At 40.2% G+C, this 16599-nt stretch overlaps 1 protein-coding gene across 12 annotated transcripts in view; it reads left to right on the forward strand.

Moving 5' to 3' along the window:
• LOC141458557 (uncharacterized) overlaps positions 1–16599 on the forward strand; it is a 121217-nt gene that overhangs the window by 33815 nt on the left and 70803 nt on the right. For all 12 annotated transcript variants that reach the window (XM_074136698.1, XM_074136692.1, XM_074136695.1 and 9 more), the window contains exon 4: positions 404–531. In XM_074136698.1, coding sequence (XP_073992799.1) covers positions 404–531 — 128 coding nt within the window. The remainder of the gene's footprint in view (positions 1–403; positions 532–16599) is intronic.

Below are 16599 nucleotides of genomic sequence, written 5' to 3' on the forward strand. Positions count from 1 at the left end.
TTTCCAAACCTAATAACGTTCAATTAATATTTATGTGTTCGGACTAGAGCCTCGGTTGTATGTATGTGCCTCTGCGCTGATTGTAAGTAGAAAATCACTTTGTTTGTCCAATCTCTGAGTATTTCTGAATGTTGGTGGCGTCCCCCACCCATTTAACCAGCTCTACCATTTTAATTTATATTACCATCCTCCTCCCCTCAAGATTTTCCAAACCTAATAACGTTCAATTAATATTTACCTGGAATCCTATAACTTCATTTATAAAGAAGATATTTACAGATGATTTTAATCTACAACGGTGCTGAAAACAGTTCAATATATTTGGAATTCTGTATCGCTAGCTGTGTAACATGTAGCATGTCTTAAAATTTACTAAATAACACATGTATTAATTTTTTCCTAGTTCAATAAATTACAAGAACCCATCAAGTTTTCAAAGAAATCAAACCATTCATCTGACATTTACTTTGGCTTCTATTTATAACTGTAGCCCATCTGATTCTGAAACATCTAAGTGGACTCTTTTTCAAGGTAAATCACTGAGATGTTATTTTATATAGAACCCTCTTAAATATGTGGAAGTTAATATGAATTCTGTTCAGTTTAAGTCTAAGTAACGCATCAGAGTTGATTTTGGCAGCTCTAAGAGAGATTTAAAACATTTAATTTGGACTTTTTCCAAGATGTGAGCATAAGACAACGCCCAAATTTCCCTACACGCTATTTACCATGGAATCGAAATACTTCTTTAGACTTCCATATATCTGATTTTCCGTTGGATAGTATTAGCTTTTCGTTGCAGCTGCAGTTATGCTCATCGATTTATTAAATTCACTTGCTCTTCTAAATTTTCCTCTGAAATGAAAATATGATAGCGAAGTATCTGAATTCTCTGATCACCTCAATTTCTTCTTGAATTTTTTTTTCTGTTTCCCAATTTACCCTAATGAAAAGGTATTATTTTACTTTTGGTTGCATTAACTTTTAACAATTTGTTTTCGTAATAATTATCAAGCAACTGCACGTCTATCCAAGAATAACCTAGTAGTACTGTATCATCAGCATAAAGCAGCATGGTGACATCATTTCTTATTTTTCTTATTTCTTATTTTCTTTCTAGATTTCTTTTTTTTTTCTTCTCCACTCAGATCTTTCGAGGGCCACTCTTTTCCAAGTAACACCACCACAGCATTTCATCATCTCCTGGTCCTGGCTTTTCGTTGATTGCTACGCCTGTCATACCATGGTCCCTAAAGAAAGTTACTATAATAATAATAACAGCCATTTATTAAACATTATACACTCAAATACATAATATTTAAATCAGCCGAAGCTGTGGCCACCCTTGGGTGAGTCAAGTTGCTTGAATTTAACACAGATTTTACAAATTTACTAATTATTATTATTTTTTTTAATTAATTTATTTTTTCTTATTTAATCGTATTTCACACATTTCTTAATTTTATTCTTAATATTATTATTCTAAAAATTTACACACACAAAATTAAAGTATTTTTCTTTTTTTAAAAAAATAATAAACAGCAAAACCAAATAAAAGAAAATAAAAAAATGCAAAATCTCTAATCTCTAGAATAAAATATTCAATTATCATTATTACTATATGTCATTAAAGTAGTACCTGAACAGAAATACATTATTACCATTAACAAAAAATAAGTATCCAAAACAAAAAACGCATTTTAAAGGAAGAAAAAAAGAAAAAAAAATTCAAGACATTAACCTTTTTTTGGCTACTAATTTACTCAAAGTCAGTTTTTACCATTTTAGTTTAGAACAATTAATATTTAATAAAACGGAAGTAAAAAATAAAGTAGCGATAAAACACATTAGTAAAAAAGTACTATAGGGAGGTGCCTAGCCAAAATTGCTACAAAAATTGTTCGAACTATTCAAACAAGGAAGTGGGAAAGAATTGTGGCAAATTTTTAGTTTCTTGACTGCAATTGTTTGTGCAACATATTTTAACGACAAAATGGAGGTTTTTTTTTCATCAAAGTTAATTAATAATAATTCAAAATCAATCAATTTTTGGAGAAGGTGTTAAAGTTAGGGGTTAAAGTTAAGAAAGCGAAAACCTTATTAACAATTATTATTACACAATAAAAGATACAACTTATTCACATATATTTAAAAATAAACAAAAGAACAAATACAACAAAATAAACACGCACAATTAAAAATGCTGGACGCTAGTATCACACGAACAGACTGACTCTAGTAGGGCAAAAGTGATCTCCCCACTCTTTTATCCCTACACACACACATTCAACCACGGCTTGTATATTATTTTCTTAACACTTCCCCTCAAGCAGTGGTTGAGATTTTCATAAGTTTCATCATATCCATTAATTTTATATGTTGAGGTCCAGAGAGACCCTTTGTTAATAAGTCAGCCAACATGTCTTCGGTGCCCAAGTGTTCAACCTTTACTAATTTTTGCTTGACGGCATCCCTAATAAAGTGATACCTTAGATCAATGTGTTTACTCCTGTTATGAAGTACGGGGTTCTCAGCTAATTTCAGTGCCCCCTTATTATCGTTAAATAATGTAATTGTAGTAAAATCTTCATATCCAATTTCTTCAAAAAATCTCAGGAGGTAAATACTTTCTTTTACGGCTTCGGTCATTCCCATAAATTCCGCCTCTGTTGAACTCAAGGCAACCGTTCTTTGTTTTTTGGATTGCCAAGTGATGGGACCACCTGCGTATATAAAAACGAAACCAGTATAGGATCTTCTATCATCTACGTTACTACCCCAATCGGCATCTACATAAGCTCTTAGTGACTCAGAACCAGATGAATAGCAAATTCCAATCTCTAAACTTCCCTTCAAATATCTCAACACACGTTTGGCGGCTATCCAATGCTCTCTTGTGTAACAATTATTATATTGTCCCAGACAGCTCACAGCATAACTTATATCTGGCCTAGTGGCCAATGCTAAGTAATTTAATGCGCCAACTAATTCTCTATACGGCAGCTGGCTGTCTTCCGCAGACGGTTGGTCCTTGGGCTTTGATAGTTTAGCACTAACGTTAACTGGGGTCTTAACAGTTTTTGCATCAGTCATCCCGAATCTCTCCAGAAGATCTTGAATGAAACCTCTTTGATTCAAAGTTATTTTATTATTATCACGATTGAATTCAATACCCAAGCAATAATTCACATCGCCCAAATTCTTTATTTCGAAATTTTTTGATAAATCATTTATTAGAAGGGATATAGTTTGTTTATTCGAAGAGGCAATTAGAATATCGTCCACGTAAATCAATATTAGTGTTGGAAACTTCCCCTTATTTAGGCGATATAGGCATGGATCGCATTTCGAAGGTACAGCTCCAAGTTCCCTCAACACTTTATCCAGCTTAAGATACCAGGTTCTACCAGCCTGCTTCAATCCATAGAGCGCTTTATTGAGGCGGCAAATCATATCGCCATTTTTAATCCCTTTCAACATTTCACCAGCACTCTTCCTGATGTCGACTTGAAATCTATCACCTTCTTTAATAACTTTAAGAGCTTCTTCTAGGCCTTTTGGTGGCTCAATATAAATTTCTTCTCTTAAATCGCCATTCAAATAGGCAGTTGCAACGTCGAGTTGATTTATAAATAAATTATGACGAGCAGCTATAGACGTTAACAGTCGAACAGAACTTAATCTTGCAACAGGTGCAAAAGTCTGATCAAAGTCAATTCCAGGTTTCTGTGTAAACCCCTGTGCCACCAGGCGAGCCTTTCTTTTTTCTAAAAGTCCATCGGATTTGTATTTATTTGTTAAAACAATTCTGCTTCCGATTACATGAGAAGAAACTTCTCTGTCGACTAAGACCCAAGTTCTGTTTTTGATTATTTGTGATATTTCATTGGCAATTGCTTCGCGCCATTCACTGGAAGATGGACCATTCAACGCCTGCTCGAAAGGTACTTCGGAAATCATAACTTCTTCAGAAGATGTGAGATTAACTTCTTCAGTTTCCTCTTCCTCCAATATTGGTAATTGATTAAATTGTTTACGAGGTCTACCTCTCGATCCTGTCCGAATCCACTTTGGCCTTCCTGGTCCCCTTCGTAGTTTTTGTTCTTTCTCAGTACTTTTAGATTCTATTTTATTTTGATCAGATCTATCTATCTCAGTATTGTCATTTATTTGTATTTCGACAGTTTCTAATTGTTGGGGTTCTTCCGCATTCACTTCTTGCTCAATAAAATCCTCGAAAATATCAGAAGAATTTCTATTTGAAGTAGGTGTGTTGGTATTGCTTTCCTCGATGAATTTTACATCTCGAGTTATAATAACCTTCTTTTCATCCTCCAACCAAATTCTATAGCCTTTAGCTTCTTCGGAATAGCCTAAAAATACTCCGCTTTTTCCTCTTGGCTCAAATTTTCCTCTAGAAGGTTTGGTATTCAAGCAGTATACGCGACATCCAAAATCTTTAAAATATTTTACACTTGGTTTTCTTCCGTTCCAAACTTCGTACGGAGTTAAGCCGTCTAAACTACTTGTTGGGCATCGATTTCTAATATAATTCGCTGTATTCACAGCTTCCGCCCAAAAGCTAACTGGAAGACCCGATTGAATCAGTAAACATCTGGCCATATCTATTAAAGTTCTATTTTTTCTTTCAGATATTCCATTCTGTTCAGGGGTGTACGGAACTGAAAGTCGTCGACGTATACCTTTTAGAAATCCATCAAACTCACTATTAACGTATTCACATCCGTTATCGGTCTGAAGACATTTTATCTTTTTATTCTTCTGGTTTTCGACCATGCTAACAAATTCCCTAAAAATTTGTAATATATCCTTCTTAGAATTAAGAAACCGGACCTCAGTCCACCTGGACTTATCATCAGTAAAAGTCACCATGTATTTTGATTTTCTGTGCGATTCAACTCGTACAGGTCCGAATACGTCCGAATGTATAATTTCTAATAAATCTACATCCTTATCTGATCGTTTTGGTAATGGTGTTCGTGTCATTTTTCCTCTAAAACAGATGTCACACCTAAAATTGTAATTGGTATTTTTTAGATTTATTCCTCTTGTTTGGTTCCCCAAGAGTGGCGGCCCCCCAGACTTGTTTTTTCCCTGAGTCAGTTGGCGGAATTGGGTGAGCACGAGGAGAGAGGGGAGGCGCTGGTAGGACGTGAGGTCAAGCGTCCCTGTGTGAAGTAATGTCGGCCATGTTAGCGTCCTTTTTCTTGCTTTTACATTGTGACAAGTTTGATGATATAAAAACCTGGTTTTTTGTTCACAAGTTTTATGGACAAATCGTTAATCTGTTGGACAACATATATATATATATATTCGTATGTAATTAGCGTAATTATTTTATTGTATTTAGTGCGCGTCAAGCACGTTGTTAAGTACAAGGTCATTTCCCCAGTTACATATTGTATTGAACTATTAATTATTGTAATTATTTTTCCCTTTTGTCATTATATAAATTGGTTATCCTCATGTGTATATCGCCTTGTACATTTGACTATTTTATTGTATTTAGTGCGCGTCAAGCACGTTGTTAAGTACAAGGTCATTTCCCCAGTTACATATTGTATTGAACTATTAATTATTGTAATTATTTTTCCCTTTTGTCATTATATAAATTGGTTATCCTCATGTGTATATCGCCTTGTAAATTTGACTATTTTATTGTATTTAGTGCGCGTCAAGCACGTTGTTAAGTACAAGGTCATTTCCCCAGTTACATATTGTCTTGGACAATTAATTATTGTAATTATTCTTCCCTTTTGGAATTATATATATTGTTTATCCTCACGTGTATATTGCCTTGTACATCTGACTATTTTATTGTTCTCAGAGTTTATGGATTATTAATAAAGTATTGAATTGTATCTATGTAAAAAGTGTTTTGAAGACTGGTGGCGTCCCCCACTATTCCAACCTCTAATTTAAATTGCCTATGTCCATTCCCCCCTTTCTTGAATATTTTTCATGGTGCCGAAACCCGGGAACAGTCTTCAGAACACTATTATTTCAGCTTTGTTTCTTACATTAGTACACCTAATTAATTGTATTTTTTCATTTTGTGTTTTTATACGTGTTACGGGCATTAGCTACTAAGTTACTTAGTCTATGTTAGTTATTTTGTCTATTTTTTGTACTGTTATTATTCTTGTCTATTGTATTGTAACTTGTGTATAATTTTCGTATTGTAAGTCCCTCCAGCCGTGGTTAATTATGGGTAATTCATTTACTTCCGGCAACGACACTCCTCCCCCCTCCCCTGCAAGCCCAACCACTCCGTCAATGGAGGATACTCCCTCAATGTCCATGCTGTCAGGGGGTGATGCAGATCTTAAAGCCATCAAGTGCCGATACCTCATTGACAGGCTTGATCGATGGACACAGAATGCAAAAACCTTGGACACAGATGTTCCCGAAATTGTAACTACGTGCCAGCGGCTTTCCTCCGGGTTTTTGACGTTGTCCCAGACTGTGGACGGGGAAGTGTGGGAATGGCTCCGAGCACTGGTCCCAGAGGAACGAGGTCCGCTTGCCAGAGCCTTGACAAAAAGCTTTGCCCAAGCTGAGCTAGTCCATTTGTCAAGGATTGCACCTATTCTAGATTCGTCTATTTCGTTTTGCGCGTCTGCCCCTCCTGGCCCAGTTTCTCAAGTCTTGGTCTCGGACGAGTCGGTGGTCGAACTCGCGAGGAGACAATTACAGGAATTGGTGATTCCAAAGATCACCCCATTCGAAGGGGATGTTCTCGCTTACCAGGAGTTCAAGCGCACCTTCCAGTTTGAGATCAATAAATTGTCCCTGCCTCCTCATAGGCGTCTCCAAGCTCTTAAGTCCTGCTTGAAAGGCCCCCCTCTGTCTATTATTCAGAATTCCACGCCTACAGAGGAAGGTTACAGCTCTGCCTGGGAGACCTTGGATGCTCGCTATGAAGGCAAGTTGCGTACCGCCAGTGCGTTGTTCGAAACCTTCCTTCAGGTCCCGGAAGGGAACCCCACCATTGATGAATGTATCGCTTGGATTTCAAGGAGGCAAATGCTACTAGATCAACACGATATTCCCCAGCCGTTGGACTTCCTTTTGTGTCATGTAATTCTGTCGGCCTTGTCTGCTAACCTCCAAGAGGAGTTTAGGAAGAAGTATTTAAGATCCTTTGATGAACTGCCCCAAAGTGCACAAGTGCTGGAATTCTTGAAAAATCAAGAAGACAAGTTCGCCCCTAAAATAACATTAAGGAAATCCACCTCTTCGCCCCAAGACGGGACAGCTCCCTCTAGTCGTCTCCCTGAAGGCCCCTCCTCCCAACAATCTGAAACCCCTTCCCTTCCTAGAACATTCTTTAAGCCTAGGGCTGTCTCCACCTTGAAGCCCTCCAAGACCCACACACCCAAATCAGCTAAGTCTCCGCCCCCTTCACCCAAGAAATCCTCTTCTCCTATTCCTGCCCGACGGACACCCCCCTCCACATCGAGAGCTCCTTCCCCTCCAGTCCACTCCTTACGCTGTTACTTTTGTGACGAGTGGCATCTGATATCTAATTGTAACGAATACCTGCGACTGCCAGTGAGTAATAGATGGAGTTTCATCACTGAGAACCACTTATGTGTTAACTGTTTCTCCAAATCTCACTCAGTGGCTCAATGCCCTCGAAGTGCTGGGTGTTTGGAGTGCGCTGGTGCTCATCACACCACCCTTCACCCTCCTCCCCCCTCTTCTAGTCTAAGTCAAAGGACTTTACCCGATGTTGTCATTCCCCCGTTAATGTCTTTAAGCCCTAAGCTGACTAAGAAACTTCCTGACCCTTCTCCCAGAAGGGCAGTTCCCCACCTTCGAGATGACGTTTCTTATCCTTCGACTTCGTCTGGTAGCAGCACCCTTTCTTCACTCCCAACTATCTACTTTGGTAGTGATTCACCAAAAGCTACCTTTTAGGGATTCGGCCCGCGCGATACCATTCCCCAGTCCTGCCATGTTTTGTCGAGTTTTCGCCGAAACTGTCACTTGTGTCATAGACCTAATCCACAAAGCAAAGCTATTTTGAAGTCTTTCCCCTCCGATTTGTCGGTATCCCCCACTGCCCTGGTTTACCTCCTTGGAGGAGATGGCCAGTGGTATCGCGCTCGTGCCCTGCTGGATTCAGGCAGTGAGATAAATTTGATGTCCAAGAAATTCGCCAAAGAAAGTAAATTGAACTATAACCCTATGTCAGGTGGGATTCGAGGGATAGGAGGCAACATCGCCACCCAAGTCGTAGGTCAAGTTTCTACCAATGTAAGGCAATGTCCCCCATTTTCCCAAATCAAAGTCCCCTTCCGCATAGTCACCAAGACTGTCCCAGATGCACCGTCCTCTTATTTCCCTGTTAAGGATTGGCAGCATTTGGCGGATAAACAGTTAGCCGACCCAAACTTTAACGAACCGAGTCCTATAGACGTAGTATTTTCAGCCTCGGTTTTTGACGCCATCGACCTTAGTCAAATAATCCGGGCACAAAATGGTTCCCCCAACGCCCGACTAACAACTCTTGGCTGGATTATGTCTGGCCCCTTGAGAAGCTTCCCCTCGAGGCGGGTTTGTTTTCACGCTTCTGTCAAGGACAGCAGGTCCAACTCCAAGTTATATCGGACCTATTACAGAATTTTGTTCAAGCATAAATATGGTCAACTACCAGCTCCTAAGGCACCTGCTAACCAGTCTAGCCCAGAAAACAAGCCTTCGGCCGAAACCCTCTTGTACCGGTCCGAGTCGGAACAGCTTGCTTGCAATAACCCTGAACTCCCCGCGCAGTCCGGACAATCAGGCCCCCCTAGTTTGTCTGTGTCCTCCGCTCAAGCCAGGTCTACTCCCCAAGAGGAAGTCATCACTCAGCAGCCCACTCCTCCAACTTTGGCTATCCAACTTCCAACCCCGAAACCTCAACGTCTGATTAGAACGCGGCGGCCGCTGCAAACTTGTAATACCTTCCTTCCTGAAACGCTGCCCCCCACCACAACTTCTGCCGGGGTTGCTCTCTCCGAAGGTTCTGATTCACCTGTTGGTCCCTCTCTAGTCACTCATATGCCGGCAATTCCTGCCCAACCCACGGTACTCCGACTCGGCTCGGGTAAAATCCCCCAATCTATATCACACCCCCCTGACCTAGTCTTGTCACGCCTGATGGAAAGAATGTTTGCCTTGGAGGAAGTGTCGGAGGTTTCGCCTCTCACCCCGGACGAATTGAAGGCTGAAGAGTGCTTCTCGAAGTCACATTTCCGACTTCCTGATGGTCGGTTTTCAGTAGCACTGCCATTTAAAACCAGTCCGTGTTGCCTCGGTGAATCCAGAAAGATTGCTTTAAGGCGTCTCCTACAAACTGAATCCCGTCATGCCAAGTCCCCACATCTCCGTGCTCCCTATGTGGAGTTTATGCAAGACTACTTAGATTCGAATCATATGGAACTGGCCCCTCCTCTCAAGTCAGGTCAAATTGTCTATTATATTCCCCATCATGCGGTACACCGTCCAGACGATCCCCCGGAGAAGATTCGTGTAGTATTTAACGCTTCCCAGAAGTCCTCTTCAGGCATCTCCCTCAATGAGCTCTTGCTCCCTGGACCCCGTTTACAGCTCGATATCTGGAAGGTGGTTACCAGATTTAGAGTGGACAAATGGGTCTTTACGGCCGACATTCGCCAAATGTTTAGACAGATACAACACCCCCCGGAAGACAGGGATTTGTTACGCATACTGTGGCGATTTGACACGAGCCAACCAGTGCAGGAGTACCGTTTGTGCACTGTGACCTATGGAACCACGTCAGCCCCCTACTTGGCATGTCGCGTCCTTCAAGAATTAGCTCTGACCTCTCAGGCTTCCTTTCCCCTGGCCTCTGAGATACTCCGCGACCGTACCTATGTGGATGACATTTCTGGAGGAGGCCCTACTCTAGAAGTGGCATTGCAATCCAGAGATCAGTTAATCCAATTATTGAGTCAGGCTCAAATTGAACTCAGAAAGTGGGCCTCAAATCAACCGCAATTATTAAATAAAATACCCTCTGAATATCTACTTCCAGCCATGTCCTCAGTCTGTTTAGAAAACGATGAGGAGTCACAATTGAAAATCCTCGGACTTTGTTGGAACCCTGCTCAAGATTACTTCCACTTTCTAATCCGTTCCGTGCCTAATGTTCAAACTAAAAGACAATTAGCCAGTCAGATTGCAAAAGTTTTTGACCCCTTGGGATGGCTGATCCCCGTAACAGTTTTTGCTCGTGCAATATTTAGAATAGTCTGTCAAGCCTCTTTTGATTGGGATGATCCCCTGCCCTTGTCAATTGTCCAGGAATGGGCTCAGTTCGCTGTCTCCCTGCCTGACCTGTCTAAAATTCACATCCCTAGATTTTTGTCTCTACCCAATCCTAAGTGTTATTTGGTGGGTTTTGCTGACGCGTCTGAGCGAGCCTATGCGGCCGTGGTTTACCTCGTGTCCCAGTCTGAGGACACTGTCATTAGCCTGGTCATGTCTAAAGCCAGAATGGCCCCCATGAAACCGGTCACGCTCCCTCGTCTGGAGCTTTGTGCGGCCCACCTACTTGCCCTTACGATTAATAAGGTCAGATTACTTTTCCCTCAGATAACCACTCAGAACATCTTAGCCTTTTCGGATTCTACCATTGCCCTGGCCTGGATTACAGCAACGCCACCTCCGCATTGGAAGGTGTTCGTGGGAAATAGAGTAGCTACTATCTTAGAAAAAGTACCCGCCTCGCAATGGTTCCACATCTCCTCCTCACAAAACCCCGCTGACTGTGCCTCACGTGGAGTACGTCCTCAAGAATTAGTGAGTCACCAGTTATGGTGGGAAGGTCCCCCTTGGTTGAAATCAAACCACGAGTCATGGCCCCTTGGGCCAGTAAATGCCGATTTGTCTGACCCTGTCGTAGGAGCAGAAATTCGCTCCCAGGCCCTTAACGTGTCAAGTGTAATGCCCTGCCCTGAGGAATTAGAGTCTAAATTTTCCAGTCTGTACACTCTGCAAAATGTAGTGGCCTGGTGCCTGCGATTCGCCCACAATACTAAAAATCCAGTACATCGTATGTCAGGTCCATTGAATGTAAAGGAACGTAGCGAAGCCCTGCGAGTTCTAATAGTCCGAGCCCAACAGCACTCGCTTTCCGAAGAAATTGAGGATGCTCAGTCCCCTCGGCCTAGACTACGCCTCGTTAAAACGTTAGGCCTATTTCTGCACACTGATGGAGTGTTGCGAGTCGGAGGGAGACTCAGACTGGCCGATGTCCCCGAATATCAAAAGCACCCTGCCTTGTTGCCTTCGCAACACCCCTTCACGGCCCTGGTCATACAAGATGCCCACCTATCCAACCTCCACGTAGGCCCCACTGCCACTCATGCGTTTTTGAGAAGTCGATATTGGATTGTTAATGGTAAGAATGTTGTCCGCCGACAATTGGGAGCCTGTAACAAGTGTTTCAGTGTCAAGCCAACACCCTTCAACCCACTCATGGGTCAACTGCCCGAAGGAAGAGTCAGCGCTTCATCACCCTTCGCCACCACTGGCATAGACTACGCGGGCCCCTTCAACGTGAAAATTGCTTCCCTGCGTTCAGCCAAAGTCCTCCAGTCTTACCTCGCCATTTTCGTCTGTTTTTCCACCAAGGCCATACACCTGGAACTAGTCACAGACCTTACAACACAGGCATTTTTAGCTGCCCTGAACCGCTTTGTTGCCAGGAGGGGTGTGCCGAGTCACATTTGGTCGGATAACGGCACTAACTTCGTCGGAGCCAAAAGAAGACTCAAGGAGGTATCTGCACTACTAAATGACGCCAAGTCTCAGGAGGCCATTCTAAGAGAATCCAACAAAAGAAGCATCGAGTGGCATTTCATCCCCCCTCGAGCACCACACTTCGGAGGTCTCTGGGAAGCAGCCGTTAAATCTACCAAAAGATTACTGAAGGTCATGTTAGGCACTCAAGAGCCCACCATGGAGTGTTTCCTCACAATCATTTGTCAAATTGAAGCCATATTAAATTCCAGACCTCTTACCGCTGTCTCGTCCTCGCCAGATGACCTGCAAGTCCTGACGCCAGGTCACTTTCTGATTATGCGACCTATGACTGCGCTACCTCCCGATAGCTCCTTAACTCCTCGCACTGCGCTCAAATCGAAATGGGCAATGGCACAGCTCACTGTTGGACAGTTTTGGAAAAGATGGCACAAGGAGTACCTCCTCGAGCAGCAAGCCATGCTCAAATGGCATTCGCCTTCCTTCCCCGCGGCAGTGGGACAAATAGTCATGATCATGGACGACAACCTTCCTCCCCTGCAGTGGTCCATAGGCCGAATCGTCAAGCTTCACCATGGCCGAGACGACGTGGCCAGGGTGGCTGAGGTCAAGACAACTTCAGGACTGATTAGCCGGCCTGTCCGGAAGCTTTGCCCCCTGCCAACTCAGTAAGTGGATCTCTGCGAGTCCACTGCGGGGGAGGATGTTTGGTTCCCCAAGAGTGGCGGCCCCCCAGACTTGTTTTTTCCCTGAGTCAGTTGGCGGAATTGGGTGAGCACGAGGAGAGAGGGGAGGCGCTGGTAGGACGTGAGGTCAAGCGTCCCTGTGTGAAGTAATGTCGGCCATGTTAGCGTCCTTTTTCTTGCTTTTACATTGTGACAAGTTTGATGATATAAAAACCTGGTTTTTTGTTCACAAGTTTTATGGACAAATCGTTAATCTGTTGGACAACATATATATATATATATTCGTATGTAATTAGCGTAATTATTTTATTGTATTTAGTGCGCGTCAAGCACGTTGTTAAGTACAAGGTCATTTCCCCAGTTACATATTGTATTGAACTATTAATTATTGTAATTATTTTTCCCTTTTGTCATTATATAAATTGGTTATCCTCATGTGTATATCGCCTTGTACATTTGACTATTTTATTGTATTTAGTGCGCGTCAAGCACGTTGTTAAGTACAAGGTCATTTCCCCAGTTACATATTGTATTGAACTATTAATTATTGTAATTATTTTTCCCTTTTGTCATTATATAAATTGGTTATCCTCATGTGTATATCGCCTTGTAAATTTGACTATTTTATTGTATTTAGTGCGCGTCAAGCACGTTGTTAAGTACAAGGTCATTTCCCCAGTTACATATTGTCTTGGACAATTAATTATTGTAATTATTCTTCCCTTTTGGAATTATATATATTGTTTATCCTCACGTGTATATTGCCTTGTACATCTGACTATTTTATTGTTCTCAGAGTTTATGGATTATTAATAAAGTATTGAATTGTATCTATGTAAAAAGTGTTTTGAAGACTGGTGGCGTCCCCCACTATTCCAACCTCTAATTTAAATTGCCTATGTCCATTCCCCCCTTTCTTGAATATTTTTCACCTCTTATAATACCTTTCTTGGATGCCACTAATAAGTCTTTGACATTAATGTGACCCATTCGGCGATGCCACTTTTCAAGCTCTTTGCATGAGTTATCATTAACTGAGTTGCAAGTAGGATTCTGGACTTCATCTACAAAATATAGATCGCCTACACGGTTCGCCTTTATTTCAATTTCTTTATTCGTTCCCATTATCAGAGCGCAGTCTTTCTTAAATAATACTTGCAAATTATTGTCAGTTATTTTGGCAACTGATAATAAATTAGTTCGTAGGTCTGGAACATGTAGTGTATTATTTAACGTTACATTTGTCATTTCTTTTGGTTTACCTGTAGTTATGGAAACTATTCCTTTTGCGGTAACGTCAGTAGAGGTATCATTCGCAAGATTGAGCTTGCCCGGCCCGTCTTCACATAAGCGTGTAAATTTAGAAATCTCCTTGCATAAATGTGATGTTGCTCCGCTATCCAGACACCATCTTGTATTGTCTTGATGTGTATGTAATGCTTCTGAAATGAATAAATCAACATCCTTAGCATTTTCCACATTTTTGGCGGTCTGTTTGTTTTGAAATTTACTACGGCATTCATTTGCCTTGTGTCCCACACGTTTACACCGGTAACATCGAATTTCAGGCTTATTTAGTTTCTTAAATTTATTTCCATCATTTTTTGTAATGCTACTCCATTTCTTTTGTTGTTTTTCCACATACATTGCGTTTTGAGAAGAATTCCGACTATCACTATTTCTTGCGTCAGACTCTTCTATAATTTTAATACGCAGCGCCTCAGGTGTGGGTAGCACATCCCGCGATTCAATCGCACATCTAAAGTTGTCGAAGGTGTTTGGAAGACTGTATAATAGCATAATTGTTAAGAGATCTGGATTCACAGTGACTTCCATTTCGCAAAGTTTATCAACGGCATCGAAGAACTTGTTCAAATGCTCTCTAATGTCTCCGCCTTCCTCCATGCGCTGAAGCGTTAATTGTTTAAGCAGTGTTGCTTTTCTCGCGGGTCCCTTTGATTGGTAAACATCTTTCAACTTTAACCACACATCTCTAGACGTTTCACAGTTTTTGATCTGTTTCAATTCTGAAGCACAAATTGACAATATAATGTCCGATTTCGCCTTGTTATCATTCTTGATCCAGTCGCTTATAGCTTTCACAGAAGTAGAATCATCACCTATTAAAGCGGGTTTAGTTATTTCACCACTTACGTAGCACCACTCATCATTTTTTATCAATAACGCCTGCATTTGAAGTTTCCACGTATCGTAATTATCTTTCGAAAGTCCTTCAATTCGTGAAAAATTTACTCACTCATCTTGATTATAGATTAATACAACGGAAAGTAAAAATGCAAAAAATAACGCGTAAATAAGAAAAATCACGGTATTGCGCAATAGTGTTCTGGGCCCATAACCTGTTAAAGTTAGGGGTTAAAGTTAAGAAAGCGAAAACCTTATTAACAATTATTATTACACAATAAAAGATACAACTTATTCACATATATTTAAAAATAAACAAAAGAACAAATACAACAAAATAAACACGCACAATTAAAAATGCTGGACGCTAGTATCACACGAACAGACTGACTCTAGTAGGGCAAAAGTGATCTCCCCACTCTTTTATCCCTACACACACACATTCAACCACGGCTTGTATATTATTTTCTTAACAGAAGGAACAAAAAGATTCAATCAATTAATCAATTTTTGGAGAAGGAACAAAAAGATTCAATCAATTAATCAATTTTTGGAGAAGGAACAAAAAGATTCAATCAATTAATCAATTTTTGGAGAAGGAACAAAAACATTCAATCAATTAATCAATTTTTGGAGAAGGAACAAAAAGATTCAATCAATTAATCAATTTTTGGAGAAGGAACAAAAAGATTCAATCAATTAATCAATTTTTGGAGAAGGAACAAAAAGATTCAATCAATTAATCAATTTTTGGAGAAGGAACAAAAAGATTCAATCAATTAATCAATTTTTGGAGAAGGAACAAAAAGATTCAATCAATTAATCAATTTTTGGAGAAGGAACAAAAAAAAACCATTTTATTTTTGAATTATTATTAATTAACTTTGATCAAAAAAACTTCCATTATGTCATTAAAATAAGTTGCACAAACAATTGTAGTCAACTACTGCGTTTTATTGCTACTTTACTTTTTACTTCCGTTTTATTAAATAATAATTGTTAAAAACTAAAATGGTTACTTTTCTTTTTGTTCCTTCTCCAAAAATTGACATTTGAGTAAACTAGTAATGGAAAGTCAGTTACGCAAAATCCCAGTTTTCTGCATTTACACCCCTCTGTTCGGGGTAGGGTTTTATTAAAAACCAAAAAAAATCATATGATCTTGAAGCTCAATAAATGCGCAACTTTTTCTGAAAATATGTGATCCCTTGATTCATTAACCATTGAGAAAATGCAGTTGAAAATTTTAACAAAAATCATCGAGAACGAAATTTTTAGACATTCAAGTAAAAATGTCATTGTTATAAGAATCGTTTTGAAGCTCTGCACCAAGCAGATTTATAGGAAATTTAATGCTCTTTTGTTTGGAATAAGCAGATTTGTTGTAGGATAAAGGATAGAAAAGCTACGGCAGTTTTTATGGTGAAAAACGCGAATATCGACGGAAAAGTTAAAAATGCAAATATCTTGGACACTATTGAGAATCGGGCCAAAGTGAAGAGAATATTTTTCGTTGCATTTGAGCTGCTGAATCACCTCCCGAAGTTTCGACCACACCTCCGTATACACCCGTTATTAATTATTTCTATACTAATACCGATATTAGATCATTTTTGCAGTAAGTTTACAAGATCAATGGTATCGAATTTCCTTCTAAAGTCCACGAATATTGCGAAAACTGATCCCTTTTTAAGTCTAAGATTGATATTTATTAGTGTACTCAGAACGAATATGTTATCTACACAACCCCTGTTCCTTCTGAACCCATTCTGCTCTTCAGCCAATATTTCATTACTTTCAGTCCAATAAATTATTCTCCCAGCAAGGACGGAAGTGAATAATTTAGCCATAGCATTGATTAAGGCCACACCTCTATAGTTTGCCGGATCCGATCTGTCTCCTTTTTTAAAAATGAAGTGCATAACTACTTCGCCCCATTTGTCTGGTATTTTGCCGCTATTAAAAATTACAT

Source organism: Rhodnius prolixus, unplaced genomic scaffold (assembly GCF_049639745.1).
Source record: "Rhodnius prolixus isolate KJV_2025 unplaced genomic scaffold, Rpr scaffold_5, whole genome shotgun sequence".
Taxonomy (NCBI): domain Eukaryota; kingdom Metazoa; phylum Arthropoda; class Insecta; order Hemiptera; family Reduviidae; genus Rhodnius; species Rhodnius prolixus.